This window comes from Pleuronectes platessa, chromosome 20 (genome assembly GCF_947347685.1).
Source record: "Pleuronectes platessa chromosome 20, fPlePla1.1, whole genome shotgun sequence".
Lineage (NCBI taxonomy): Eukaryota > Metazoa > Chordata > Actinopteri > Pleuronectiformes > Pleuronectidae > Pleuronectes > Pleuronectes platessa.
This window is the reverse complement of record NC_070645.1, coordinates 8,251,107-8,264,405: the sequence shown is the minus strand read 5'-3', so window position 1 is coordinate 8,264,405 and position 13,299 is coordinate 8,251,107. Positions and strand designations below refer to the sequence as shown.

Here is a 13,299-nt window from a genome sequence, read left to right as displayed (position 1 = left end):
CACACTAAATCAAATATATAAGAGAACATCCTCCACAAAAATATACCAAGGAATACAAAATGTAAAACCACAGGAGTGTGCAGGGATTTGGGAAACAAGTTATCATTTAAGCAGCGATGCAACCTTCATCATGACTGACACCTGTTAAATAACATATCGAACTTTCAGCCTCGCTCCCTTTCATCACCAAGGGTCATTACAACTCTTTTATATCACAATGCAAATATTATTTTCCCACTTGAATCTACTTGATGAGTTTTATATCATTGATAACATCACAAAACAGCTTTAAACTTTTCAGTCACTCTTTAGCATTTTTCTTCCGGTTCTGCTTCTTTTAGCCTCATGATTCAGTTTGTCTCAGTTTTTCAATTTAAAATGTTTCTCGTACAATTATGAGCAAAAACTCCAAAGTCAGTTGAGTTTTTCTTAAACTTAAACTGATCTCTTTTGCCTCCTACTACAGCACATCACAACATCTTAATAAACCAAAACATAAAGAATCATAGACTTCTTATAAAGACCTTTATGAGGCCTCTTTGTGAAATGAAACTCTCTGGGACACATTTTGTTGAGGCTTCTCAACACTTCTCAATCACTTTAATAGTGCGTTTTATTTATTGGCACCTTTCAAGACACTCAAGGACACCTTACTGATAAAATGACAATAAAAACATCAATAAAACAATATACAGTTAAAGTCTAATTGAAGTATAAGTCTAAAATCACCAATAGTAAAAACCTTCATCCATGATAAAACAATCATTAGATAAAGGGATGACGTTCCTCTTTAGTGAGCTGAATGTAATTGAATATAAAGTGTGATTTCAATCGATCCCCTGTGCCTGCGGACCAGGGGTCGCTGGGAGCTGACCTGGGCGTTCCCATCAGGTGTGACCACAGACCAGGTGACAGTGGAGGACTCCCGCTGTGGGAGGACGGGTCAGCATCACTGCAGCCGCTTGACCATCAGCCGCAGCCGGCCTCAGGACACGGGCCTGTTCCGCTGCAGATATCGGCACCGACTGCGAAAACAGGCCTCCGTTTATGTATATGTCACAGGTAAGACAATACTGCACCTTTCCCCTTTTCTGTCTCTCTCTGTGTCTCTCTCTGACTCGGCCTCCCTCCTTCACCCGGTCATGCTTATTGTTTTCGTCCCCAGGTTAAACAGGACGTGGTGGGTGCTAAATTCAGACCAATGCCAGAGAGACAATTATATCTAAACACTGTTTGTCCCAACAACACATCCTTCTAGATGACTCTGGCACAGTTTCACTCCCCTCCTCCCTCCCCTGCCTCTCTCTTCTCAGCCTCCCTCTCAGTCTATATATAAATCCTTTTTTACTTTCATTTACGTGCTACCTCGGGGCCAGGAATAGCCCAGCTGCTGAAAGGCTCAGGCCCGGGCAGAGTTTCCCAGGGCATCAGCCTTATCTGCTCGGCTCAGCCTTGCTTGAAGCATCCTGTGCTTGGGGGAGGAGGGGAAGGGTTTGAAGGAGGGTGTGCTGGGAGGGGATGTCGCTGTGTCTCTACAAGGTGGCGACGGGGAGGTATGTGGAAGTGAGGAGTTGAGAGGGATAGGATGAAGGCCAGTGGCTCAGAGGTATCCAGGGGCAGAGGAGGCACAATGTCTGCCCCGCCAGCTCCTCCCTGTCCTGGACGATGACGCTGGTCGGACTGGGCTGCGCGGGGCGGGGAGCGGGGAGCCGATGGCCAGGGTCACAGGGCACTCTACTGTTTGGCCAACAGGACCCTCGGGGGCCATCAATCGCTCAGGTCGCCATGTCCATTAAGCGTCAGACTTGGCCTGAAACTCTTGCTCAGACTTTTGCCTCCCTCCCAGAGTCCTCGATTAAGAATCAAAGCGAGAGAAGGAAGCCCTCAGTCCGCTAGTCCTTGGGGTACTTTTGTTCAAATGTTCAGAGATTTGCTTTCCTTGAATCACACCCTACGGTAACAAACAATACAGCGAGCAACACCCTACACCTTTTCAATGGCACAGGCCTGTTAGCTGGGAGGAGAGCGCACAGAGAGGCCCGTTTGATTGCCTCTAAACAATCTGTGTGTTTATTGTTGACTAAAGGCAGTCATCTGCTGAATGGGTATTCAATAAATGGGTGTGGAGGTCGTTGTGTGTGTGTGTTCGGGAGTGTGTGTCTGTTTGTTTTTGTTTGTTGCCGAGATTGATACTCGCAAGTGTTTGTTTGTGTGTTTGTGCATGGAAGCAGCTGATTGTTTTCTTGCCTCTGTGTGTGTGTGGATGAGAAAAACATATTTTCTCACTCAGTCAAGGAGTTCGTCTTTTTTATCCCTTTCACTTTGATCATTCCACAAAATCATTTTCTTCCTAAATTCAAACATTATCCTCTTATTGACCACAAGAGAGTGGATCTGAGTCTCCCTCACTTATTTCCCTGTGCTCAGAGCAGAAACCTAGCGGAGCTGCAGCGAGTGATGGAGATGATCCCGACTCAACATGTCTGTGCCCTTGCACCTGATTGTGTCCAGAGTAACAAGGACACTTGATTCAGATGATCCATTTGGATACATTTTTTTTAATGTATGTTTTCAGTGCTGCGAGCACCACAAACTTTATTCCTCTCACCCTCTGGCAAAGAATTTAAAGAGCTAAAACAGTCAGTCATGTAATTGATGAATTCATTTACAGAAATCCTATTCACAAAGTGACAGTTGAAATATTCAGAAATATTCAACAAGCTCTGGTTTTCTCTTTTTATATAAATGCTCATTTAAAGTACCAAAAACTACAAATATCTCAAAACTCCCTTTATGTGCAAGTCCCACTGGGTATAATGAAATATGTTTTTCTATCATTTGGGTGTAAACGCTTTAACGCATTGATTGTACCATCTTCTGTATCTGTACCATATGTGTCCCTGACCGCAGTGTTTGGGTTTCAGACAGCCAGCGGCCATTTGTGGAACAGCCGGGTTCGAGCCCAGGTGTGTTGTACCTGATGGAGAAGCAGCCGCTGGTCATCCCCTGTCGGGTCACACACCCCAATGTCACCACCACACTGGTCAAGGTAAGTGCATTATTTCTTACATGCCTCTGCACACACAAACACACACACACACGTCACCTCAGCCCACACACACCTTTCCTGCCCTACCAGTTTGTTCCATCGGGGGCTCACCAATGCACGCGATTCTCTGAGTCTTTCCTGATCCTTGCCCGCATTGTTCTTACCTTTGCAGCCGTTGCACCGTGGCGTGTGTGTCCATTTGTTTGCGTGCATCTGCGGATACGTGTGAAAGCGTGTGCGGATATGTTTGTGAGTGCTGGTGCTTGAGTGCTGAGTGAGGGGGAGAGCGGACAGAGTCTCCAAGTGCAAAGAGGAGAGTTCAGACCTCTTGTTGACTGCATGTGTGTTTCAATGCACAGGTTAATATACCAGTGTGTAGGTCTGTGGGTCAATGCAGTTCACAAGCTGAAATGCATTGAATCTGTTTGTGCACATCCCCTAGGAAACCGTCCAAGCTGCTTCTTCCTTCAGGGGCTTTTTCCCCATCGCGTGGTGCCCACCGCCACTCGGCTTCCACCTCTGGAGACAGGACGCAGAGTCTGCGATGCCCTGTTGGCCCGCAGCCGGGAGCACTTCCCATCTCCTCTCTTGTAGTAAGAACCGTGGCTGCCAGCTTCCTCTGACTGATGCTCTAAACAGCTGCTGCTGTGCCCGGTGGAGGAAGCAGAGGCAGCTACTGTTGGCCCCTGACAAATCAAAGTACCGACCGTTCTCCTCAATCATAATTCAAGGGCTTGTTCGTCACTGTAGGAAGCTTATTGTGGTGCAACTACAATGGAGTAGCTGCCGAGACACGCAGAGGGAGCTGGAGCAGACAATCCAATAAAGGAATAATAAGTAGGTGTTGATGGGAAAGTTGTTCTTCACTTCCCTGACCCTGTGTGGTTTGAAGTTTTAATATCCGAGATCCTACACTTCCCGTGATGACATCCATGTTTCTCACGATGATGATTACACACCAATAGAAATCATTTAAATATCATGCTCCATTTCTGCCGATAGATGACTTTAAATCCTAATATATAGTAATTATTAAAAATGTTTGACAAAAGTCTTCCAGAGCCTGAAAAGACGGAGCTGAAGTGGATTGAACGTCACTGGTTTTGCTGCTGTTCAGTCAAAAACCAGACAAATTTAATTTTGAACTGATGGTGGTGCGAGATAAAAAAGTCAGAAGATCACCAAGATCACAGAGAAAGGTCACTGACCACAAACGTCATTGTCATCATGGTGTGACAGAGGAAAAGTTAGGATATGATACGATGAGGGAACATGATAAAGACTGAGTCAAATTTCTTGGCAATCTATTTCAGACTGTCATTGCCATCCACAGAGCCATGCTGCTAATATTTCTGAAGACCAAGAGGAAACGTCTAGGAACTTGAAGCTCTACGGAATTAGAATCCAGGAAGTGTAAAACTGTGTTTTTGTCTCGCTTCCATCTCCTCGCAAACTTCTGGCAATGTTCTCCTCTAAAAATAACCTCCCGCCCCCTCCCTCACCTCCCACTCCCTCCTGCAACCTGCGCTGGCCGGTCTGAACCAGGAATCCACTCGATGTCACTGTCCCTGGAGTGTTTTTTTCCTGGAAGGATTTTTGCACTTTGCTTGGATCTTTAACGTGACCCCCCCCCCCCCCCCCCCCCCCCCTCTTAGCGGGAACCACACCCAGGAGGCGCTGCTCTCTTGCTCTGTAGCTGTGAAAGTGAGCAGCAGGTCGGGGACGATGGGGTCGACCTGGGGTTCCAGTCGAAATGTCAACAGGATGCGGGGAGATGGGCCGGAGTGACGTTTCTCATATCCTGACCCCCCCCCCCGACTCGTTCTCCACCTCAACCTTATGAGGATGGGGCAGAGAGGGCACTGATGGCGCCCAGATGGGGGCCACCAGTAGCTACTTTGAAGGAGTATGGGTGGAGGAGCTCAGAGGAGTTCCCACTGTCTGGGAGGGGGGATATCGGACAATTCACACTGGGGGTGCAGGAGGAGAAGGGGGGGGGGGTGGGGGGGGTCTACCTGTTCCCTTGAGAGTGGGTGGGACGCTTCCACTGTGTCACATTTCCTTGACACTGCCTCCAAGAAAACAACAAGGTTACAGGATCCATGTCAAGGTTGCCAAGAACCCACGTTATCAATCAATCAATCAAATTTTTATTTGTATAGCCCATATTCACAAATTACAATTCGTCTCATAGGGCTTTAACATGGTGAGACATCCGTTATAAAACCAACAGAGCGAGAATGTGATCAGCTTCTTCTTGATTCTTCTTTAACTCACGTCTCTGTATTTTAGATTCGATAAGAAGACTCAATAAATGGAAACCTACAATATATGAGCATAAACATTTCATCCTCTTTTATCAAAATCCCATAAGGCTGTGATAGACGAACCCTGCTCATCCTTTATTTAGGCCTGTGCATCAACATGATAAAGGTCAACCACAAGACTTGGGAATTGCGTTTTTTCTCTTTCTTGAAGGAGGTTGTGTTTTCACCCTTGTCCTTTTTTGTTGTTTACTTGTTTGTTCACAAGATTACGGAAAAACTACTGAACAGATTTCCATGTAACTCGGAGGAAGGAGGCCTTATGGGTCAGGGAAGAGCCATTCAAATTTGGCACCGATCCGGATCAGGGGGTGGAACCAGGAAGTTTTTCTTTTCTCATTAATATAGCAAATTTTTCAACATTCTTTTTGATTTCCCAGGAAATAGTTCATGAACCGTGGTGAAAAAAATCGGGCACATTTTGGGGACAGATATTTGTGAGTGTGTGTAACTTGGTGCAGCTCGACTGGATTGCTGGGGGCTGTCGGGCCTCGTCGGAGGTATTCACTCTACTGAGTGACATTCTATTTTTAACTATCTAGACTTGGACTTGTCTCTAAGGGCTTGTAAGTTTGGTATTGTTATCATCAAACAAACTGAAAATACAGGAAAGAGGGTTTCATTCCATCAAATTTGCAGAAGCAAGAGTTGAGACAAATATATGACTTTCAGTTTCTTCTTTGAGTCAGACTTAAAAAATACTGGACCTTATAATTATCATAATGGAATTAATTTGCATTTTTATTTTGGATCCTCCCTGTACCTCACATGTTTACTGGTTTCGAACAGCACACCCCTTCAGACCTTGTATCAAAACCATCCTTAGACCCAGCTGAGGTGACACCACCAGTTGTTTTCTTCTAAAGGTCTCTCAGAGCTGCAGCAGACTTTAAACCTGTGTAAACTGAATGGTGACATGACCTTTATCCTCTGACACATTTGTCTGATGCCCTGCATTCATATTATCACACGATGCACATAACATCACTGCCATGTGTTTCCGCAGGGTCATGTGACCGTATTCCTTCCTTATGCACATCTTCTCATGGTTATTGTGCCGTGAAATATCTAATATGGGATCTTTTCCTCCAGCAGTTTCCTAGCCAGAGCCTGAGTCCTGACTACAGGAACATCATCTGGAACAGTGAGCTGGGCTTCACCATCCGATCTCCCACCTTCTACTACATCGGCCTCTTCTTCTGCCAGACCGTCATCGACGGCGTCACACACAATTCGCACAAATACTTTGTGCACAGACCAGGTCAGTTTATACCCAACATGTTAATCGCAAACTGAATTCCATGCATCTCCTTCACTTTTTGCCCTCTCTTCCCCGCAGTGAATAACATCATGGCTGTGTACCTGAACAGCAGTGGACCTGTGCAGGCTCTGAAGGGAAAGAGCCTGGTGCTGAACTGCACAGCCACCGGGTCGTTGAACACCAGAGTCAACATCACCTGGGACTTTCCCAGAAAGGTCAGAGCTGCACTAGAGTCTGTGGAGACCAGAGAGCCACAGTTTTGACATGTTAGAGACTGGACAGGAGAGGGTTAACGTGCATCTCTTAACGCAGTGGGGTGATGGACTGGTGCAGGTGCTGGTCGAGTACTGCCAGAGTGCCTTTGGGCAACAACAGAGAAACTAAACACTACTTTATTGGCATTTTATCAGGACAAGTATTTCTTTGAAAGTATATTGGCTATTAATTCCTTCAAAGGTAGTTTCAAATGTGCGAGGTTCAGTTCTTTTGGTCGGGAAGTGATTCCCCATTCAATTTCAATAGCTTCCCTCCAGCGAAATATTAGTTCTCAACCACTTTCTATGAATGTCATTGGGTCATAATTACTTGTTGTAACCAATGATTGTATAATTACTTGATAAATAATGTATTTATATTCCCACTGGAGACAAATACTCAATTTGTGGACAGTGATCATTGCAAGGAAAGAAACTCGTACTTTCTAACAGGCCATTAACTGAGTCATTAACCTTTATGGTCTGTGGGTTTCTCACTGCCACTAGTCTAGCCTTGAGTTGTAAATTTAAATAAATAGTTAATGAACAGATTTTGAGGATTCTTTTCTCTTTTCAAATTTAAAAATAATTGTTTATTTGACTTTTTGGGGGCATTTACGTCTGTGTCTGTGATTTACATCCAAGAACATCCAAAAGTTGAAATATCCCACTAAGTACAAGTAATCAAATAATATGTAAATTGAATATTTATTCAGAAACACTCCAGTCTAGTCTAATATTGCTGCTGATTTCTCCAGTTGTTTGAATTTGAATGTCATATTCAGTCAAATTAATTCCAACTCTAAATTTCAAAAACACCCTGTGAACTTTCAGCACCGATTCTTTTCCTCTCAACCTTCAGAATAACAACGTGGGCTCCATTACCAAGAGGCTCCTGAACCACAGAACCCACATGCTGTTCTACAGCATCCTGACCATCCCCAGACTCCAGAGGTCCGACCGAGGCCTCTACACATGTCGCGTCACCAGCGGGGAAAAGACCAAACAACAGAAAGTCACTGTTAATGTCTACGGTGAGTCTTTCTCCATTAAAACTCGCCCACGCTCAGATTCCTCATTACTTAAGTTTCATTCTGAGGTTTTCAGATTCTGAGTCACTTATCACGAGTTCGTTAATGTGTCACGAACTTGACCTGACATCAATGTTTCCCTAACTTCAGACCGTCCGTTCATCCATCTGAAGCCCAGACATGGATCTGTGATGGAGGCTCAGGCTGGACAGAAATCGTACAGAATCTCCGCCAAACTAAAAACATTTCCTGCCCCTGAAGTCATCTGGTAAGACTTCACATTGATCCTCACATCTGAAGCTCTAGCTGTGAATCATCGCCCACTGCAGCAAACATTCTAAATCTGTAATATTCTTATTACAATATCTTCTCACCCTTAAATCTCTGGTTTTTGACAATCGCACAGTCTGAAAACTTTGCTCAGGAGGAGTCTTATTTTTTCCGACAGGCTGAAGGATGACATGGTGGCGGCAGAGCAATGCTCCCGATACCGCATGGAGGGGAATTCCCTGGTGATCCGGGACGTTGCAGAGGAGGATGCTGGGAAGTACACCATCCTGGTCCGAATCCAGGAGCACGGCCTTTACCAGAACCTCACGCTCACACTGGTGGTCAACGGTGAGGAACGAGAAATAAACACTCGCTCTGAGCACGAACTAAAACTCAGCTCGGTGACTTAACTCTGCTCTTGTATCCGTGTGTGTGTGTGTGTGTGTGTGTGTCTGGGCTTGTTGTTTGACAGTGAGTCCTCAGATAGGGGAGAAAGCGGTGTCGTTGCAGGACCCGGGCTCTGTGCCACGGGGGAGCAGACAGGCGCTGCACTGCACGTCCCACGGAGTTCCTCCTCCACACGTCCAGTGGCTCTGGCATCGCTGTCCGCCCAAAGGCCTGTAAGTAGCACAGAGGAAACTGAAGTGTGCAGCACGGTGTTCACATCGAGACATGAGAAGGAACCCTTTGAGATTACAACAAGCTTTAGTAAATTTTTGTATTTGTCACCATGGAAATCTTGAAACCTTCATCTTTTTTAGAGGCTGTGGCCATTTGTCATGGTTTAAAGTGAAATCAAATGTGTCAACACACACCAGGTACATTAGAAACGAATAGTAAACAGTTAAACTGAGTTATTAGAAGTATTTGTGATCGACTTTTTTATTCAAACACATTAAACTTCAAAACCGTATTAGTATTTTAGTCAGATTATTAGTTGATTTATTTGAACTGCCAAGGATAACAATAATAACACAATAATGATAGGAAAATATACAGTACACATAAATGATTGTTTGTGGGATGTAATTTAGTGTTGGTGGTGTGTGTGTGTGTGTGTGTGTGTGTGTGTGTGATTGATTTTTGAAAAACGAGACATGTTTTGTCTACATCAGCGTGTGTTCAGACAGCGTTTCCTTCTTGTCAACAGAACAGATGCATTTGGGGGCCTTTCATGTGCGGGAATGTGTGAAAATGTGTGTGTGTTTATTTGTGTGCACATGCACCCCCAACCACTTGTGTGTGCGTTTCATCATGTCTGTGTCTGTGTGTTTGCTTGCTTGCCCATATGTTTGTATGTTTGTTCTCTTACTATCCATGTGTCCTTTTCCATATGTTTGTTTGAGTGCACACAAACGTGTGGCCTGCATGCGTGTGTGTGTGTGTGCGCGTGAGTGTGTGTGTGTGTGTGTACATTCACAGGCATAGCACACAGTGTATCTCAGACTTGAAAGGGCAGAGAAATAACACACTTCAATAGAAGCCAGTTCCGTGCTCTCAGTCACGATTTGTTGGTTTCCAAATCAAACACTATGATTTAATGAATTTCCTGTGCAGGACGTAGGGTGAGGGGCCTGTTTATTATTGTGATTGCACACTGCATCCTGTGATGCCTTTTCTTATATCTGACACACACACACACACACACACACACACACACACACACACACACACACACACACACACACACACACACACACTCACTCACTCTCACACACTCACACTATATATAAAGTTCTCATGAGAAATGGCCCAACCCTGTGATGCAGAGGGACAGTTATTTAGTTAACTCACACACACACACACAAACACACCCAAGTATTCCAGCGAGCACTTGGCAGAAGCCTTGATTGAGTTGTTCTTGGAGGTCACACACTTATTGTGTTGCTTATGACCGAGTCAGAGGGGTTAAGTATTACCTGTGAGCACCGCAGCAGCCGCCCACACTCGATCCCCCCTCTGAGACCCACTGACATCATCGGTGTACTTGACCCTTGAGCCCGGCACTCTTAAATGGCGCCATGCCGAGGTGCCGCCACTGCGGGTTTCATCCGTCCGTCTCTGCCAAATACCAGATATACAAAATGTACAGGAGTATGCTCTTGACCAGCTGGCACTGAACCAAGACATATTTGTGATACACAATATTCATCCTGCAGAAATGTTACCTAGAATATCTGCTGCATATTTAAACAAAATGTTTATATTTCATTGAAGTTGTATTTTTATATTCTGCTTCTGTTGTGTTTCATTATCACGTGACATGTAATCTGCACATGGAAGAAAAGTTGCTGAGTTACAACCAATTCATGATCAGTTATTTTTATACATTTTTCATATTTAGGTTTTAAAAAATTCTGATTGGATTGTGAGTCATATTTAAAATAAAACGCATAACACACATTTGCATGACAAGTGCAAGAAAACAATAAACATTATATAACATATAGATAACACAAAGGTGTACACTGAAGCTTCAGCTTGTTGCTCACGTGCAGATTACATTTGCCCTCTTTACTGGCGCATGACCATTTACTTTAAGTCCATTTATTTAGCGTTCAGAAGTAGCACATAGACATTTAAATAATGGTTTATAACACATGGGTGCATTGATATATTATTTAACAATAATTATCTATTCTTATGGGTAACCGTACGTGGAATATGTTGTATAAAAGAACAATAAAACACTTCAAAAGTTCCTTAACTCTTTGTACACCCACATTAAAGTGTGTTATAAACCATTTATTTAGTGTTGACATGAATTCTAAACATGAGGACTTAAAGTAAAGTCGTGCCTGACAGACATGTGGCTCTTCCCAAAGCTCTGTTCTGGTTCTGCTTCAGTGTTTTGAGTGTGTTTCTTGAGACCAGTTTTTTTGGTTGGATCCTCACTGGGCCCTTGTTCTTTGCAGCCCGGCTGCACCACGAGCCTGACGCCGCGCCGGAGGAGGCCCAGGGACTGTGGACCAGGCCGGGCCCGGCTGACGGGGGGCCTCACGCCTGGGTCCCGGGTCCACTCCTGGGTCTGGCCCTGGGAACCGCAGCGCTCTTATCTGGCCCAGGCAGGAGGCGCACTGGGCTTCCTGTGCGAAAATCAGAGCGCTTTTCCTCTCGTTGTTTGGCTTCCTCTCCGATGCGAGACGCTTCCCAGCAGCATGATTGTCCCTTCGTCTTCAAACGTGGCACAGTCCGCTTCCTCAAGAGCTTGATCTATTCTTGAGAGCCCCCCATCACACCCCCACCCCCCACCCCCAACCCTGCTGCCCCCCACACATACCTCTCCCTACCCCTTCCCTCACCACCTCTGCCCTCCGCCCCATCCCAGCATCCTCTACCTTTACAGAAGAACAACTCCCCATCGCCTCCCGCCCTGGAGCCCACACCCTCCACAAACTCATCAGTGCCTCTGCACGGCAGCCAGAACGCTCAGTGACACAACCAGAGATCCTAAGTGATGATCCTGTGTTCGCTAAACTGTGGGAAGTGAGGAAAGTGACTGGGACCACTGCTGAGCAGTGACAACCAGGACACGCAGGAAACACGGAAGAATATAAGTCTCATCACTGAGGATTTAAGGACCCACTGCTTTAATGATTATTTATTTATTTCCTTCATTCTGCCAGTTTCATCCCCCGCTCGCACCCAGCCATCCTGTAGTTGTTTATGCTTTTTATTTTTTAACATTTCACAGACATTTTGAGCCAGAAGAGGTGCAATTCCATCCATCCACCAGCCACATTCCTGGAGCTGCTTTGCTTTGTTTTTTGTGTCCTAGAGTGGTACTATAATGGGTGCATGAACTGTGCCTGTCTCAAGCCCCCGATCTGATTCTGACATCCACAAAAAGCTGTGAGTTTCTGTTCCGATTTGTAGCCACCGGTAGAGGGTCGAATGTGCTCACCATGGACGGGCGAAACAAGAGAGAGGACAAGCTTTGTGTTGTTCACTATGGGATGCCTGCAGTTCTCTACTAAAAGACTGAAGGTCAGCAGACGCCTACCATGTAGGATGTCTCCACGGACCAGAGACTATGACAAGCCCTCTGTCATGTTGTGTCATGTTGTGTCATGATGTGTCGTCCAGTGTCAAAAAAACGTCTTGTGTGCCAAGTGGCGTCAGTATAACAGCCCTGTTGTCTTTGTATCGAAAGTTCAGTCAAATCTAAATGTACTGTATGTGTGATACTACAAGCCATGTTAAGAGAGTGAGTGGTTAGTGTTATAGAAGAATTCACTTGTGCGTGTGTGTGTGTGCGTTTGTGCGTGTGCGTGTGTGTGTGTGCGTGTGTGTGTGTGTGTGTGCGTGCGTCAGTGCGTGTCCCCCATTCTACGGGTGTCTCCCAATGTGATCCATTCCTTGTATACAGATGTTCTATGAGTAATATATGAATCTAATATTTAATAATTTTATACAACTAACTTACATATGACGAAATGACAATATTTGCCAAACTCTGTATGAATCTGTTAAGATGTACTGAAGTGTTATATCGGTTGTTTGTGTTTTTGCATTAAACTTTGCTTATATTTGTGTATTGGTTTTTACAGCTCTGTGGTTATTTGGGGGCTGAGACAGGAACACACAGGGACAGTACACACGAGTAGCTTAGGCAGCTTAAGAGGGCAGGAAGAAAAAGGCAGGAGATGACCCCCCCCCCCCCCCCAACACCACTTATACACAACTGGGAACAGTTCATACATTTTTTCCAAGCAGCTGCTCACCCTGTTTGCAGACACACACTGTGTGAATGTGGCTGTTTGCATGTGTATGTGTTCATTTTATGTGTCTAACCACGTTGACCTCTCCCCACCTCCATGTTACTAATCGCATTTGTGTATGTGGGTGTCACTTTGATTGAGAAAGCTTTTCCTTGGAAGCAGGGCAGTGTTTGCTGGTATATGCAAGCGTGTGTGTGTGTGTGTGTGTGTGTGTGTATGCATGTATGCGTATGCGTGGGATTTTTTTTTAACTAGACCTGTTTTGTGCATCTGTGCAGGCCGTGCGTATGAGTGCGTCAGACTCCACAGTGGCATGCACAGGGTGGGTCGCACATTATCTAGATTCCAAGAGGAAGGGCAATCAAGCAGCAGAGAGGAACCAACCTCAG

General features: G+C 45.2%; 1 protein-coding gene across 3 annotated transcripts in view; it reads left to right on the top strand.

Annotated features, from left to right (window-relative positions):
* flt1 (fms related receptor tyrosine kinase 1) overlaps nt 1-13,299 on the top strand; it is a 31,349-nt gene that overhangs the window by 3,307 nt on the left and 14,743 nt on the right. For 2 of the 3 annotated variants that reach the window (XM_053412725.1, XM_053412724.1), the window contains exons 3-10: nt 857-1,062; nt 2,925-3,049; nt 6,466-6,634; nt 6,713-6,849; nt 7,751-7,922; nt 8,070-8,187; nt 8,368-8,537; nt 8,662-8,809. In XM_053412725.1, the coding sequence (XP_053268700.1) occupies nt 857-1,062; nt 2,925-3,049; nt 6,466-6,634; nt 6,713-6,849; nt 7,751-7,922; nt 8,070-8,187; nt 8,368-8,537; nt 8,662-8,809 (1,245 nt within the window). The remainder of the gene's footprint in view (nt 1-856; nt 1,063-2,924; nt 3,050-6,465; nt 6,635-6,712; nt 6,850-7,750; nt 7,923-8,069; nt 8,188-8,367; nt 8,538-8,661; nt 8,810-13,299) is intronic. The other variant, XM_053412726.1, reaches the window with a different exon arrangement.